This window comes from Poecilia reticulata, linkage group LG8 (assembly GCF_000633615.1).
Source record: "Poecilia reticulata strain Guanapo linkage group LG8, Guppy_female_1.0+MT, whole genome shotgun sequence".
NCBI classification, from domain to species: Eukaryota; Metazoa; Chordata; class Actinopteri; order Cyprinodontiformes; family Poeciliidae; genus Poecilia; species Poecilia reticulata.
In genome coordinates, this window is record NC_024338.1 from 3,764,821 (window position 1) to 3,781,421 (window position 16,601).

The window sequence follows — 16,601 nt, forward strand, 5'->3', positions numbered from 1 at the left end:
AAATCAGGTGAAAGATCAATCTGAAGGTTTAAAAGCATCCATCCTGTCATCAGTGAATCACCCTGACTTACATCCACACAATCGTTTGTTTCAGTGCTTATGTCATGAAATCACAGTATTTGATTCTAAAATAAAAAAAAAAAATAATTAAGGAAAATTCTATATCTCTGGTAACAACCTCTGTGCCACTGCCACGACCAGCTGTACAGCTTCTAAAGTTGAATCTGATTTAGTGTAGAACTGTTCAGTTATGTCTATAATAGGTAGTCCATGTAGTGTTTTGCAATTCCATAGTCACGAAAATTCATGCATAATCAAGAAATCCTGCTTTTTTTTTCTCACTAATGCATAATTGTGAGTTTATTGCAAGATTTCTGCGAAAATGGTTTAAAACATTGGGTTCAACTCCACCTTAAGTCTTTTCTTTTTTTTCTTCCACTGCAACCTCGTTCTTACTTGGTGTCAAGTTATGGTCTGTGGTTGCTATGACAAGTAGCAAAAGTCACATTTACTGTCATACATTAGCGCAAATATCTTAAACATTCTTTGCAACTAAATGACTGATTTTTGGTTGCAAAAGAGCACAAGAATAATCTCACAATCCTGGAGTGACTGATGTAGGGATAAATAGTGATGCATCAAGAAACTGGCTGGACAGTTTTTAGTTTGAGTGCTCCTGACCCTTTCACACAAAAATCTAATTGTTTTCCTGTCAGTGAATACACCATATCTAAGCAATTCCAAGCAGCGCTGAAAAAAGTGCTCTTTGCTGTGGATTCTCTCAGTGAATCAGACTAAAGTGAGCCATTTTCAGCCTATCTGAACACACAGAAGGGATAGAGATGTAGGTAGCTGTTTAAAAGGAACCTACTGTTCCTATGAAATGTCAAGACGTGTCTCTAATTCATTTGTGCAGAGAGAGAGGAAGATTTTTTAAACGGATAACAGAAAGGTAAAAGAGTAGTGTAAAGTTGCTTTTATTTTTTTAGGTTTTAGGTCTCTCTGTTACTGCACATTCTGAATTTAAAACTTTGGGATTCTCTATATTCTCTAGAAAATACATGCAGAGACCACTGTTTTAGTATTGCTAGTTGTGCTAACCATACTTTTTACTAATTTAAACAGACAAAATAAGTTATCACCCTCATAATCTTTTCTCTCTTTTTTTTATCTACTTGTACTAATTGTATCCCTTTACAGCTGCTGTAAATGGGTTTGTTTTGGTTTCTATTCATATGTGCTGAGCTGCTTTGTAGTAAATATTTGGAGTGATACATTTCTTCTGACTGTTGCTATGATCACTCACTACGTTGTGGTGAGAATGTTCTGTTTTCTCCCTTCACCTGCTTATAAAATAATCACTTATGACTTGGGCAAATAAAGGATTTTAAAAATGCTTTTAAAATCAAATAAGCAATGCTAGCAATTATTGCACATTTTTTCTAGTCTTCACAAAGGAGGCTAAGATTTGAGTTTGTTTGGAGAACTGCTTCAGAAAATAAACCTTGTTCATCTAAATAGAAGTCATTGATTTGCAGACCTTGCAGAAGCATGCAGGCTAAAACTGCTTCTGTTTTTTGATTTTCTTTCTGCATCTGACGGATGTCCCTGACAAATGAGCTTATAAAACGAAAAGAAATAATCACATCATTATAAAGACAAAGGGAATGCATTAATATCATTGAATTAAAAGGTTTTTTTTCTTTGGTTAGTCCCCTCTGTGGTAACTTTTAATAGTCTTCTGAATGCAAATGCGGTGGGTTGTTTAGATTTTTTTTTCTACGTAATTCGTGTGGAAAGGTCAATGTGTGGAAGCCAGATTAATTTATTTATCAATGCTGTAATGTGGTTTAATGGAGTAATTGGTTGGCGCCATTCATGAAATTAGAAAAAAATCCCTGACAAAATGTGCCCTGAGGTGAGTTGTGTTTTGTTTATGCAATTTGCAAGCATTTCTTTTTCAGAGATAAACAAGCATGGCTGTTAGCACAGTGCTTAAGTAGTAATGTTTGTAAATGTTACATAAGTCCACGACTTGTCTTTTCTATCGCCTCTCCTGACACAGGATTGGTGTGTTCTTAGGAACAGAAAGTGTCTGTATCAGAGCGTGTTGCCTGACAAATCCACTCAGCCACAGAGCTGTGGTGTTTTTGTGGCATAGATGAAATATTTGAGCAACTGTTTCTCTCCAGTTGATGTCAACATTTGTACTTAATGCCCACTTTAAGACCTGCATATACTCATCCATTTCTTCTCTATCTTGTAAGGGTACCTATCTTCAGGTGAAAATAGTAAAAAAATAATTTTAAATTGTCCAGTAGGCATCGGTAAGTTTGATTTAAGATTGGAAAATCTATCAGAAATAGTCATGAAGTGGTTAGGTTACTCTTGCTGTGACGTTGTTGATCTGGGAATTAAATTAAAATTTTCTATTAGTGCCCTAAGTGGTTATATAAGTAATTTTTATATTTTCAGTAGCAAGAATCCACAATGTTGACGTTAGTGAAGCATTTGAGTCTATTTTGCGTTAATTATGTTGCCAATTGTTGCTTTTTCACGCTTGGATTTGTTTTTATTTTCTCTTATGAACCTTAGCTTTAAAAAGTCTTTAGGTGCAAGTTTTTTTTTTATGTGTTTCTACAAATAAAAGACACACATTTCAAGAATGTTAAATTAGTCTGAGGCATGAACATGAATGCTCAAACCTAAAATAAGGGATGGAGAGAAAACATTTTTCCCGTAACTGCTGCTCTGGTCTATAAAAGTCTGTAAAAAGACTGGTCTAAAATACATTTTTCCCCTTGCGACTTTGTGCTGAAAAAAATAAAAAATCCATGTTAAAAGCTACTTTGCTGGTTCTGCAGCAGGCTCATTTGCCACACAGTCCTTGGGTGGTTGTTATTTAGAGCCTTGGGCAAAGAACCACGAGTGCTGGTTGTTTATGGAGGCAGCGGATGGGGGAGGGAGCAAATGGACAGAGATGGCTAATGAATGGCCAAAATACACAACTTTTAGCTGCAAGCTACACCTTAGTTCCAAAAAAGATTTTTGCAATATTTCTGCATGTAATTTCCTGTGCATTATAGATTCCTGTAATCATAAATGCCTTTCTTGTTTTTGCAGATCTCAAAATTTGCTTTCTGGAATGAACTGATTACCTAGTGATATTAAAGCTGCTGATAATTTTACTCATTAGTTATCTTTTTTTTTTTTTTTTACTTAAACATAAAAATGAATGCAGCTAAATAACCAAGTGGAATATCTTGAATAGAAACAGAGTGAGAGCACAGCTGGATGCCTCACCTCCATCCTTGGTTTTTCCCAGCATCTTTTGTTCGTCTCTGAACCAACTGCCAATACTCTAATATATGGTTGCTGACTCTGACCCACTTTCTTTTAGTGAATGATGTCTTTTGAGAAAACAATGCTTTTTTTTCTCTAAAGTGTTCATGGTACATTAAAATGTGCATAACCTATCCAAGTCCTAGGATATATTTAACTGTGTCTATTTCTGAAAAATTGTGTATAGTGTAACTGTTACAACCACCTGGACTGTACGGTCCAATCCTAATTTTAGCATCCACAGTCTCAAATGCGAACAGACGCCATCTCTTTGTCTTTTCTCTGCCACACTGACACAGCCGCTCTTACTGAAACACACTTTGAGCATGGAAACACAACGAGGCTGATCGTTTGTGGTTGTGTTTGCTGGAGTTTTTTTTATCCTGCAGTGCTGCAAGTTTAATGTTTTTGCTCCATGTTAATGAGACAGGAAGACATTTCCATTAACACCTTCTATCAGCATTTCCTTCCCTTAATTAAGAGTGGACACACTGAGAAGATTGACTTCATAGGCTAGAAGTTAGATAAGTTGCTCTATTCCTTCCTATGTATTTTTTGTAAAAAAAAAAAACAAAAAAACAACTTTAGTCAACATCTGTTAGTGCTTACGACCACTGTTCCATATCTAAACACTGAAGTTGAAACCAGATATTCACATTATAAAATGGCACATGACCTTTTTTTCCACAAACATTGATATTGATCAGATACAAAAGTTTCCATATATTTACTAAGAATTTGATAACGTTAACTTTAGTAACTGTGTTGGGCTTTTCACAGTATTTGGCATTTTGGCCCATTTCTCCTAAGAGAATTGACGTAATTGATCCCCACCCCTTAAATCTCCACCCGCTCAAACTTTCTGTGGAGCTGAGATCAGGGCCTTGTGATTACCACACTATAATATAACCTTTCTTGGATTTCAACCAGTTTGTAACTAATTTGGAGGTGTATGTTTAGAGTCATTGTCCAATTTGAAGTCTCATTTTTATAGTAGTTTCTAACCTAAAACAGGAAAAACTTCAGTCCGATTTAATGGTGATGGTGAGGAGAAAAGAGGTTTGATGCATTTTTATAGAGCGTATATGTTATACAATATATATCTAGAAGCACTGTTCTTCACTCTGTAATTATGCTTTAAATTCTTAAATTCATAAACATCTAGCTCTGATTAAAATGTAGAAGAAAGGCATCACATATAATAAAAGCTTGATTTCTAGAGTTTAGAGTAATGTGTATGATTCCTGTGCAGTGTGCTAAGATCACTTTACTGTAACTGCTCATGTTGAGCATATATGTCACTTCTGTTTATTCCTCTCAAGGACAGAAATCATTCTGACAAAGGAGTCTTTTAAGCCTTATATTTGCTATTTGCCACTCTGTTCGTCTACTTGACTTAAWACTGCTCCATCTAGCTTCCTTTTCCCTTCCTACTCTTGTTTTTTCCTTACAGCCTGCTCCTTTTTAATTGTTCTTTGTTTACGGTTTTGTCATGAAATTGTGCTTTCATGACAGCACAGTTTCTCAAAACATAACATTTCTTCCTTTTGTTGTGTTCCCGGCATGCGGTTCGCCAACCTGAACATGTTCTCACATGCACTCCATACTGATTTAATGACCCAAACTTGAGTTTTATTTTATTTTTTTCAATGTTGTAGGAAAAATGTCTATTCATTTAACCTGCRCTGTTGTTTTGTAAAGCCAAAGACTTTATCTCTCTGCTAGGGTTGAACACTTCTTCTTTTTTTTTTAAGCTTCAGTCTTGTATAATCGTTCTTTCTGCTTGCTATGCAGAGCACCACAAATCTCTCATTCAGAGTTTGGAGTGGAGTGGCCTGCTCTGCTCCTGTGTAGTTGGCAGTGTTAGCTGTGCCTGGCTGCCTGTTTGGCTGATAGTCTCATCATGTCTCCCCCCTTTGCAGAAGCTTGTCAAACAGCTCCTGTTTTGTCTGTCCAGAAGCAAATAAACACTTTGTGTGTTTTGTTTCTGTTTGTGCACAGTTTCATTTTAGCTCACTGGTAGAGGAAGGAATATAGAGTCCCACTCCTCAGACAAAGGCTGGGATGTTTTTGTATGACTGCTTTAAAGACCTGTAAGGAAGTCATAGAGTTGTTTACCAACTCTGTCAAACCAAAGATTTGAATCCTTCCAGGGATTTGTTCATCCATCTTTTCATTTATTAATTTGTCTGTTCATCCATCCATTTATCCCTTCATCCATCCACCTGTTGGTCCACTTTTTATTTTGTCTGTCCATCCTTCCTTTCTTCCTTCCCTTCACCCTGTGTTGTTTTCATTCCTGTCTCTATTCCTTGCTTCCTTCCTTTTTCCTTCACTTCTGTTGAAACAATTGCATGGATGGTTGTCATGAACTCCTACGAAACCTATTTGTGTCTTTAAATTGTAAAAATGATCAAGGCCCAAAACCTCGGAATTATTAAACAAAACATTTAGGGACTCAAAATCCCTAAAGCACCAGTTAAGTTTCCATCGATCTTCCTTCCTCAGATGTCTGAGGTGATATTGGATATCATATTTAAGGTATTTTTCTCAGCCTCCGGGTTGAGATTAGTTTCTAATCTGTGTGTAAATCAGCAGTGAAAGCTGTGAAGTTGGGTCATTTGGTCTTTTGAACAAACTGTATAATTGTAGAAACAGTTGTTTGCAGTTTTGACAATCATTTTATAGAGGTTGAAGGATGGCTAATCCAAAGCCATTAGCACTGGTTACTACCCCTGCTAGTACCACTTCTTTAAATCTAAGTAATCAATAGAAACTATCAAGGAGCCTTATATTTCAGTCTGAAGAAAAACAATGTTTTGTGCATCTCTCAGTGAACAATTTTAAAAACTCTTGACATCTAGTATTTTGTTTCAGGTTTTACAATGTCTTTTTCCTATTTAGTTGTAAATCACTTGCTCTTTCCTGGACTTACGTTTGTGTGTCCTGGGAATAGGCTGCTATTTATGTTAGTAGTTGACCTATCATCATTCTGAACGGAAGTTTTAAACAATGTGCACCATATAGTTTTTACCGCCTGCCATTTTACTCGTAAAGTGCTTTCTTATCCGCTTTACTTATAGCAACGTCTATAAATAGATGTCATTTAATTAAAACATTGTGAAAACCTACTCCCAAATAAGATAAGCATGTATTTTAGGATTTTCTTCATGAACATTCATATAAAGTGGAATGAAGAGGACATTGAAAAATTAAAAACAAAAAAATTAAACACTCATATTAAATCTCCACATTAAAAAGAAATTCAAATGGCTTCTTTTGTTTCAGATCTTTCTCTGTTCATTTTTACTTGGGAGCGAACATGAATTTATACTAAATGTGCCAAAAGAAGAAAAAAAGTCAGGAGCTAAAAGATGACTGAGAGGGGATTGATAGGGCATAAATTATTCTCTGAAACAAGAAACACATTATTTTCTGACAAATTAAATCCCAGTGAAAAATAAGGCCCAGACTTGAAGTTAGTGAAGAAAAATCAAGGTACAGAACAAGTCAAGCAAAATGTTTTTTTTGTTGTTTTTTTGGGGGGGCGGGGGGGTTACTGATATGCAGGGATAGTATTAGATTATGATAATTAGAACATGTTTAAACTTTTCCAAAAAAAAAAAAAAAAAAATTGTCAATTGTATTTTTGTTAATTTTTGTTTAGCTTCATAGCTTTTACTCTTTTTATGATCTCAAAAACTTGTATGCACTTACCTATTCTTTGTTTTGCAGTACAGGTAAATTTTTTGTGTTTGCTGATTATGTAATGATTGCCCCAGTGCGATCTGTCTTCCCCTTTTTGGACGCAAGACTTTTGTCAAAAGTCTTAAAACGGAAGTGCAAATGACTTGCAGGGATTTGCATTTTAGACTAAACACAGTGACAATCAAAACGGTTTTAAACTTAAAGAAAACAAAAACTTTTTTTGCAACATTTGCAATATTGCTTTTAGATTATCAGAAGGGATGAAAAGTGCATAACATTTTGCATTCATAGTGAAACTAAGGGCTATTTAGGCTCTTTCATATTTCTTGGTCTTTTCCTACTGGCGACAATCACTAGCTTTACTTCCCTCTACAACCGTCTCTGCATCTCTCCTGTAATGTCAGCTCTGTACACAGGTGTGTTTGTGTCAGCTACTTCTTTTTCTGGGTTGAACAGGCAGCCTGTTGATTAGTTTGGGCACTGCTGCCACATCGTGACTGGAGGCTTGTTTTTCATTCAACCATTAATAAAGGCACCAGCTTAAGAAAACCCTCATGCCTCTCACGCTCCACATTATTTGAGAAAAACACAACATGTAAAAACCCTTAATGTAAAGTGTTTAAATTAAAAAAGTGAATCTTTGACAGAAAACTTGGAGGATTTTTTTTTATTGTTTTATTTCTCATTCTTCTGACTTTGCTTTTATTAAAGCAATGCTGCTTTCAAAACAGAATATGCTTGTGTCCTTGGTTATTGATCACATTTTGTGTTAGTGCAGTTTGCAGGGGCTTAATTGTTTTATACTTTGTCAGTAAAGATAAAGACCAAGTAAATGCCTATCTTCTTTAACATCATTGACTAATACAATTCAAATTAAACAGTTAGCTGAAACAGATTTTGATGGGTTTTTTTTTTTTGTTTGTTTGTTTTTTTGTAATTTTCAGACAACTACATTTCTGCATTAAATCTCCCTTTAACTCAGAAATAAAGCCACTGGTGTTGAATTTGAGCACCATATGCAGATCAAGGACAGGACACCTTATCTATGTAGGTGTGTGCGCATGCTTCAGCTAGAAGAGAATCAAGTTCCGCGTGTATCTGCAGGTGGAATGAGGAAGAGACTGGTTGGTTGGTCTGTAGATTATGCGATGAGTTCTCTGCAAGGTAAAGAGAAGGAAGAATGAAAGTAGAGGACTCGGCAGAGACAGAATGGAGGGGGACAACTGGGCCTTCATTCTGGGTAAGAAAGAGGTGGGAGCATCTGAGATCAGTCTTTTCAACAGGGCTTTTCAGTGCAGCTGATATTGTTCTAATGTCAAAGGTAGCAGATATAAAGTTGAGAGAAACTGTAATCTAACCTCCTTTTAAGGTGAAGAAGACGCAAAGATAAGGTTTTAAACTTATTGAAATAGAGTTATTAAAAATAATAGTTCAGTTAATTTAACTAAAGAAGAAAACATGGTTAAATTTTTTGACTATCGTGCAATATGCTAATCAGTACATTTTGAGTCTTGTGTTGCATGAATTGTAATGTATTGAACTTTCTATGTGACCTACTATAGCTTCCTCCATCTATGCCCTTTTGCTGTCCTGGCTCAGTTGCTGGCTCATTGATTTTCAGTCTTAATTAATTTTCCATCCTAAAAGGTTTCCTTGATGATTACAAGGCTGTCGTTCGATCTGTGATGAGCGTAAACACATTTATAGTTTTAGCAGCGTTTTTCTTCCCAGTGATGCAGCCAGTCAATAAAGAATACATGAAAATATTACCTTTGATCCCATTGACATGCAGCTGACCCAGACTACCCTTTAAGCCTCCCACGCGAACCACCTTTTATTCATGCCTTTGGTTTCTCTTTGTGCTTTTTCAGGATTGAAAAAACGTACCAGGAAGGCCTTCGGGATACGGAAGAAAGAGAAGGACAGTGACTCTACGTAAGTCCACTTTTTGCTTTGCAATGCTCTGACCCTCGTTTAGAGGAGGTAGCATAGCGTTGTGGATGTTGAAAGGCATTGATTAATCTGATTGGTTTGTAGTATTTTAAATAATTTTACCTGGACTAATTAGCAATTTAGTCAATATTTCAAATAAAGAGAACAAGAAACGTTTCATATTTCTTTCTCTCTTTTTTCCCTTTATGTGTAACAGAGGGTCTCCAGACAGAGATGGTGGTGTAAGTAACAGTCAATGTAGTTACATTTATTTTCAAATCAGAATTTTTTTACAAGCACAAAGAGCCTTTCTGAAGAAGAGAGCTGAATCTGGTGAACACTGGATAAATTATTTATTTTTGTGTTGTTTTTGCTTGCCAGGAACCCCAAGAGGTTGAATCGGTACTGAACACAGCCTTTTAGAATAGACAAGCTTTTAGAGTAGCACTGTGTCTGGATAGAATTAGTATCAGTAAAAACACTGCAGCTTGTTATTTATTCCATCAGTCTCCCACTGAGCTTTTACTCCCTAAGCTATTATTTCATTAACAAGCTGTCAGAATCACATAGCAGATGAAAACAAGGAAATGTTCAGTGCAATGTTTGGAGCAAGAATACTTTTGTCACCATAATTAACCGTTTTTGTTCAAATATGGCTTATAAAAATGCTAAATATTGGTTCTAGTGTTGTTATTTTGATAACTCAAAGCTCAGAAAAGTGAAAAAAAAAAAAACAGAGTAGCATCTGAGAAAAAAAATCAAATTGCACAAGAATCCTGCTGAGTTGTAGTTTGCAGTAGATAAAGTGGAGTCTTGCATAACTCACTCTTTCTTCAGTGTCTGGAGGGATTTTAATCAAACAGCTTCTGTCTTCTCAGTCTCAGAAGAAGACAAATGGAGCCCCGAATGGCTTCTATGGAGATATCGACTGGGAAAGATACGTAAGTAAAGTTAGTTGGTTTAAGTTGGTGAGGCGGTGCTTCTGCACCAAATCATACCAAAACTTCAGCCTTCTTTAGAGTTAGTGTTGACCTTATTTTATCACTGGTTGCTTAAAGAAATTGTAGTTATAAATAAATAAACTCAGGCCAGAATAAAAGTCTCATAATACTTAGCCATCAATAAAAACACATAATTTTGTGTTAAGACAAATAATTAACAGTAAAACCCCAAAATGATTTAATTGTTTTATGCAAAACAGAAAAACAGGAATTATTCCTATTGCTACCAAATCATTATCCAGGGTAAACCAGAAGCTTTGCACTTCCTCCCCCCCACATTGCATATGTCTCTGGCTGTGGAAGAGAGCAAGAAAACATGGAGCCACAAGGCAAAATGAATGTAGTGATCGGTGTGCAGCTGTTTGGCGATAAAGCTAGCCACTCCGGTCATGCACATACTTAGGTAGAGGACAATTAGGTGTTTGGTCATGCATATTTGTTCATATTTAAAGGTTTCTGTGCAGTTTTAACACTCTACATAGTCAAATTAGTAAGACGCATGGGCAGTGCTCTTTAGTTAACCAGATATAACCAAACAGACAAATTTATTTTTCCTGTAAATGGTAGAAGAGTATATAGTTGCCATGTTTCAACCAGGTGACTGGAAGCATCCGGAAACAAGTCAAGGAGAGACGAGGCTTCATAATGGAACGGTTTAGCACTTTACTGTACATTGATGCCAGTAACTGAGCTATATCTATATTTGTATCAGTCAATGACAAGCATGACTTTTTCAATTTACAGTTTTGCTTCAATGAACATTATTTCTTACGACTGGACAGTGTTAACATTTGAACTGTACTAACATTTATAGGTTTGTACTGATTTACAGTTTGTGTGTTTCAGAACTCCCCTGAGTTGGATGATGAAGGCTACAGCATCAGACCTGATGAAGAGTCAGAGGAGGGAGATATCCTCAGCACAACCTGATTTACCATTGATAGTCCATGGCAAAATTCATTCACATCTCTTTAAACAGATCAGTTGTTTTGTTTTCAAAGAACATCTTGAGAACATCATTAAAAGTACAACAGTGTCTTACTAATTAGTAATTGTATTAGAGTATTATACCTCAAATGTCTTGTAAAAACCTTATAACCTTTCTGTGAAACATCAAACTAATCAACTGCCGTGTCTAGATTAGTTGTGCATTTTGTAAGCTTTCAGGCGATGCTGTTTTCTGTCACCTTTTGAATGTTTCTCATCAGACTGTGCAGAGGAGTGATTGTTGTTTTTAAGTTTGACAGTAACTGAACAACTGAAGGGACAACTGTTTGAACCTCAAAAGGAAAATATGTTAATTAGGAGCAGACACTGCATCACGAAGTAGAAACAGGGCTTTTGTTTTACCTGTAATGAGATACTGTGTTAAATGTTCCATATTTAAAATGGGATCCTAGTTAGAGGTCAAATCAGCTGGGATTGTTTTACGTTTGGACTTTTTCTTTGACTTTTTGCCCTCACCTACCAAAAAGACCCATTTCTTCTCGTCTGACGAGTCTGAGGAGGAAGAGGACCACAAGAAGAAATTCAAAATCAAAATCAAACCGCTGCCAGCTGATTGTGTCATATCGGCTCCTTCGGTTGATGAGCTCAAAGCCTCCATAGGAAACATAGCSCTGTCCCCGTCTCCTATGGTGAGTAACCCCAACGGTTATGCCCTCCTCCTGCTGTCCTTCATTAGCAGACTTGATTTGTGATGTTTTAGGTTGTTGTTGCATGTGTGTCTAGCTCATACTTGCTTTTTGTCTTTACTTCAACTTTTAACATGCGTAGCGCATCACAATAAATTAGAATACAATCAAAAATATAATTTAAGTCAACAGCTCCATTAAAATGTAAAACTTCTCTTATATTCATTAATTATATGCGAAGTAACATTTTTAAAGTGACATTCTAATCACAATTTTTACAACAGGTTTCAGAGGAAAGCTAATAGTTTTGTTTTGTATTGACACATTGTGAATCTTCCCCAAAATAATGATTGAGTCCTCTCTCAAAACTGACAGTGAAAGATTATTGTGCAGCAGTTTCTGCCAAAGTGTTTTCTTCCACTCAACTTTTCATTAATGTGCTTGGAAGCTGCTTTCTGTGAGCAGCAAGTTTCTTTCGCAATGACCTATTGATGCTTGCAGAGGCCGTCAGTGTCTGTCTGCTGGACAACTGTTGAGTCAGCGGTCTTTCCCATAGTTGTCGAGAGCACCATAACATGACATCACTGCACTAAATATCCTTTTTTTTTGCTTTTTTGAAATTCTAATTTTATAAGAAATAGAAGCATTTTTATTAGCTGTAATCTAACTAAATAAAATTAAACAAGGACAAATGAATTCTTCAAATCCACTCCTCTGAGTGAAATTGGTCTAAATGAATTCCACCTTTTAACAGTATATATTTACCTTTTTGTCAATAATTTAGCAGAGCAAGCATTGTTGCCTGGTTGCCTGTTGGTCTTTGGTTTGAATAATGAACTAAAAGCTTTAAGTCATTTTGAAAATTTTAGAATTTATGTAACTAATTTGTAAGGCTTTTATACTTTGTATTTTTTTTCTTGTTGTTCCAAAGTAATTTAATGTTACTCAAAATGTCTACATCTTAAACCACAAGTTTACAGCTGCCAGGCAGCACAACATTAAGTCCCTGTGAGAACTTAATCATCTCATGCAGTTTGCAGTGGGGTTCTTCAGGCCTCCCTCAGCTTTTCTATGCCTATTGGTCTGCAGGCCTCCAGTCCTGTGTTTCCCCAGTCAGGACAGTTAGGTTAGGTGTCTGCTTTAAATTATTCACATAGGAAAGTGGACACAATGAACTTGTGTTTCAGTCCACAATACAAGGACATTACCTGTGGTCATTTGAGCTTCTGTCCTCAATAATTTAATCCAGCTTCAGTGGGTTCACCGAGTCAACCTTATTAGGTGTGAAGGTCTTTTTATGCTCTTATTGTTTGGATTTATGTATGGAAGACTTGGAGTAAAACACAAAATAACAAATTTATTAGGATTTTTGTTCAGCTTTCAGTATTTGTGAGTGTGCTGTGGGCATATTGCTTAGCAGCTGCGTTGTCGTATTAATGTTTAATTATCAATAATTAAAAAAAATAGATTCTAAGTGTGCTTGGTTGTGTGACAGGTTTGGTCTTACCACTTGCATATTAACTAAAAATGTACCAATCAGTTGACCAGAGAAGGGCATCTGCCAATTTCCCCTTGATGGACTTAATACTGAAAGATCTGAATTTCTTTCAAAACTAAACTCTCGCTATTTTCAGTCATGATCTTTTCTTGAAGCTCTTAGTTTAATAATAAATCAGATTTAGAGACATGCTATTCATGGCATTATTTTATCGTCTTACTTTTTATATTAGATATATAATCACCACCTCTATGAAAGAACATCTAGTTCTTGTCCACATAAAAAAGTCAGAACTTGTAGGTTAGACCCAAAAGAAGTACAGAAATCTTTACCAACCAAGAAAAGCCCAGTTGGTTTATATAAGTCTATTCTTTTAGACTGTTGGATGGTATTTCATTGCATAAAGCCTTAGCATTCTTCTGACCCCAGATTGTGAAAACTTTGTCAGAGTTACAAAGTGTTTGTGATGAAGCATTGTTGATGCAGGATTGTATCTTATTTCACACAAAAGCTTCACACAAATTATCTTTTGACAACTTATCCAGTTCTCCTCAGTGAACTGTCATCAAATATGTGTTTACGACCGGAGATCACTTTCCACGTCTGCTTTGCTTGTGTTTATAACACCCTCTCAGCCTTCTAACATTCTGTTACCTTTTTCTCTTCCTTTGAATATTTTTTGCTTTGCTGCCTAAAATGACCCTAACCCCTGTAGAGGAGTCCGGTAAGACTCTGTTTTTTATGTTTGTTTTATATGCATTTCTTAACTATGTGCTCTTTTAGCTCTAAAAATATGTCTTGCTTACAAATGCATGTGCTATGTTTTTGTGGCTGTTGATATGCAAACTAGATGTGGGGCAAAGTATGAAATCATCTTGGGATTATATAATTACTAGTCTTGTATTTGTGAGGTAAATGGCCAATGTTGACTTTTGTCTACTTAAATCTAAAGCAGATTTAGTACATCCCAAAAGTGCAGAATCTCCTTTTGTCTTCATGCTTCCTTACTTATAACCCGTAATAAAATCAGACGGGTTAAAAAACATGGAAGTGATCCAGCCGTATTGTGCATAGGTATAAGTCAGGACAAGAGTACAACAAAATCCACAGCATTTTAAAACTAAACTGTGGATGTGCAGAACCTTTATTTGGTATAGTGGGCAGATCTTGACAAGGAAAGATGTGGCATACCTCTGTTGAATTGCACAGGTTTTATATCGCATTACAGATGGAAATATTTTATTTTATTTTTTAACAGATATAGACTTTAAATAAGCATTGGGCTTCTGTAGCTGCCCAGCTGCTTTTAAACCAATTTTTTTTTTTCTTGCTGTGCTACAAACAGTGCAAGAGCTTTTTTTAAGGTGTATTTATGCTGTCTTTGACTGATCTGATTTAATTAGTTGTGAAGCCTTTAGTCTGCTGGTTCTCAGTCAAAATACTGAGATTATATATTCAAAAGGAAACAAATAGTGGCTCATACTGAAAACTGAAATGTTATGACAACCTCTCAAAATGCATATCTATTTGATCTTTTTTTTAAACTTGCATTTATTCCAAAGAAAAACTGGAACTTGTTTTTCCATTTTTTAAAATATTTTCCATATTTATCATTATTTCAGTCTGTTGTAGATAGTAATATTTGTCTGCTTAAAATACAGCCAACTTGTCTGAGTTTAACAACCACAATAATGTAATATTCCTTTATTCTTTATTATTTGATAAACCAATAGTAGTGCTTTAAATGGACTAGGGATTTCAGCTCTGATGCACTTCCTGTTTACGTTCAGCAGAGCTGCAGCAATTGGCTAGGTCAGCCTTCACTGAGGTCTTTCCTTCCTTACTTTATCCAATTATATGAATTCCTACCACCAGCATGTCCCACCCTCTGTTACATCACTTTAATCACTCATGGCTCACTGCACAACTGGGGCAAGCAAAAGAGTGAGAGAATGGAGGGAGAGATGGTTGCTGTGAGGTGGATCTGATGCGAGCAGATGGAGTGATTTCAGTAGAAATTAAAGAGTGGAAGAGGGCAGATGGGAGGATACGTAGGGAAATGAAAGGAACCTCGCTGGGATTAGGTGGCAGAGTTTCTGTTTTAACAGCAGACTGATCAGCAGCAAATGGATGCAGCCGTTAAAGAAACAGAATTAATAAGGCAGCTCTACAAGATGTTTTGGATTTTGTCCAGTCACAGTAGGCTGGCAAATGCATTTTCAATGCTATAGTTACAAACATACATATCCGTTTCAATAAATCACCCTGAGCTATCTTGACTAAATGTTTGAAGAGATGTTTCACTAAATTCAACAGAAAACGTATTACTCATGAAATACGACAGTCAGCCAGGCCAAACAGTCTTCTTCTGATGCACATGCTGTCCTCTTTACTGATTTGTCACTCTCTGATCAGGTATCTCTTCTCTCTTCCTTTATGCTGGTCACAGAGACGTAGCCCGGTAAGTGTCCTTTCCATATGTCTAACTGGGGTGACACTAAATATATCACATGACCTTCTGTACCCTTCAGCAAGACTTTACATTTTCTCAGCTAAAATAAGCATTTTTAAATTTTTATTTACTAATTCTTCAGATCTCTAGTCTTAAAGGTGTTTTGATTTTCCATCTGGAATTACTATGTTCTATTTTTTCTGTCTGCTTGGTGATAATTTGCACTTTTGACAGCTGGCTCTTTGATGTCTCTCTCCATCGTGTCTCTTCATCTGCTCATGTGTCCTCCCCTCCTGTCACACTCTCCTCTCACACACCCCAGCCTTTGATTGCTCGTGGTGTCCTCCCCACTATGAATTCATACTTCTGTTGGGATCACAGCGGGGAAAAAGACAACAATGTCTGGATTATCACCTTGTCAGCCAAATTTAAGACCCTTAGATTTTGCACACCAACTGTCAGTCTCACACTTTATGTGCTGTCACAAGCTGCTTCTTACACCTCAGAAAGCATATAATTAAAGGCTTTTTAAAGCTTTGATGACGACCCACTGCTTTCTTGTTACAGCAGACAGCAGAGGGATTCTAAGATGCAATGTTTCTCTCATATGAAACTAATAAAGTTTTTTTTTCCTAGTAACTAGTAGGATTATGCTTTATTATACGCACATGCAGGTGGTGCTGATCGCACCGTGGGTGGTAATAATTCAAGCACGCACAGTTTCTACATGTTCGTCCAGGAGGATTTAACACTGCAATATAATTAAACTCAATTGAATTGCCTCCATGTTTATTACCAACACTATGCAGTAACAAAATCTCAAACTAACATTTATTGGTTCATTTGTTCAGTGGGTTAAAGGGTCAGAAAAGGCTGAAATAACTGCTTTTCCTAAATTCATTAATGCAACCAATTTATTTAGAAAGACCATTGAACAGGGTTGATTTTATATTTGCAGAGTTAAAGCTATCAAAATTACTTAAAATGTGCTCATAGAGTTCATGATGTGATGCACATCCTAAACCGTGTTTGGT

General features: G+C 36.2%; 1 protein-coding gene across 14 annotated transcripts in view; it reads left to right on the top strand.

Moving 5' to 3' along the window:
• Window positions 1-16,601, top strand: part of sgip1a (SH3GL interacting endocytic adaptor 1a) — a 70,631-nt gene that overhangs the window by 33,228 nt on the left and 20,802 nt on the right. For 11 of the 14 annotated variants that reach the window (XM_008415182.2, XM_017306284.1, XM_008415181.2 and 8 more), the window contains 8 exons: window positions 8,922-8,985; window positions 9,200-9,224; window positions 9,364-9,384; window positions 9,861-9,923; window positions 10,830-10,893; window positions 11,448-11,620; window positions 13,831-13,839; window positions 15,565-15,576. In XM_008415182.2, the coding sequence (XP_008413404.1) occupies window positions 8,922-8,985; window positions 9,200-9,224; window positions 9,364-9,384; window positions 9,861-9,923; window positions 10,830-10,893; window positions 11,448-11,620; window positions 13,831-13,839; window positions 15,565-15,576 (431 nt within the window). The remainder of the gene's footprint in view (window positions 1-8,921; window positions 8,986-9,199; window positions 9,225-9,363; window positions 9,385-9,860; window positions 9,924-10,829; window positions 10,894-11,447; window positions 11,621-13,830; window positions 13,840-15,564; window positions 15,577-16,601) is intronic. The other 3 variants (XM_008415184.2, XM_008415185.2, XM_008415199.2) reach the window with 3 other exon arrangements.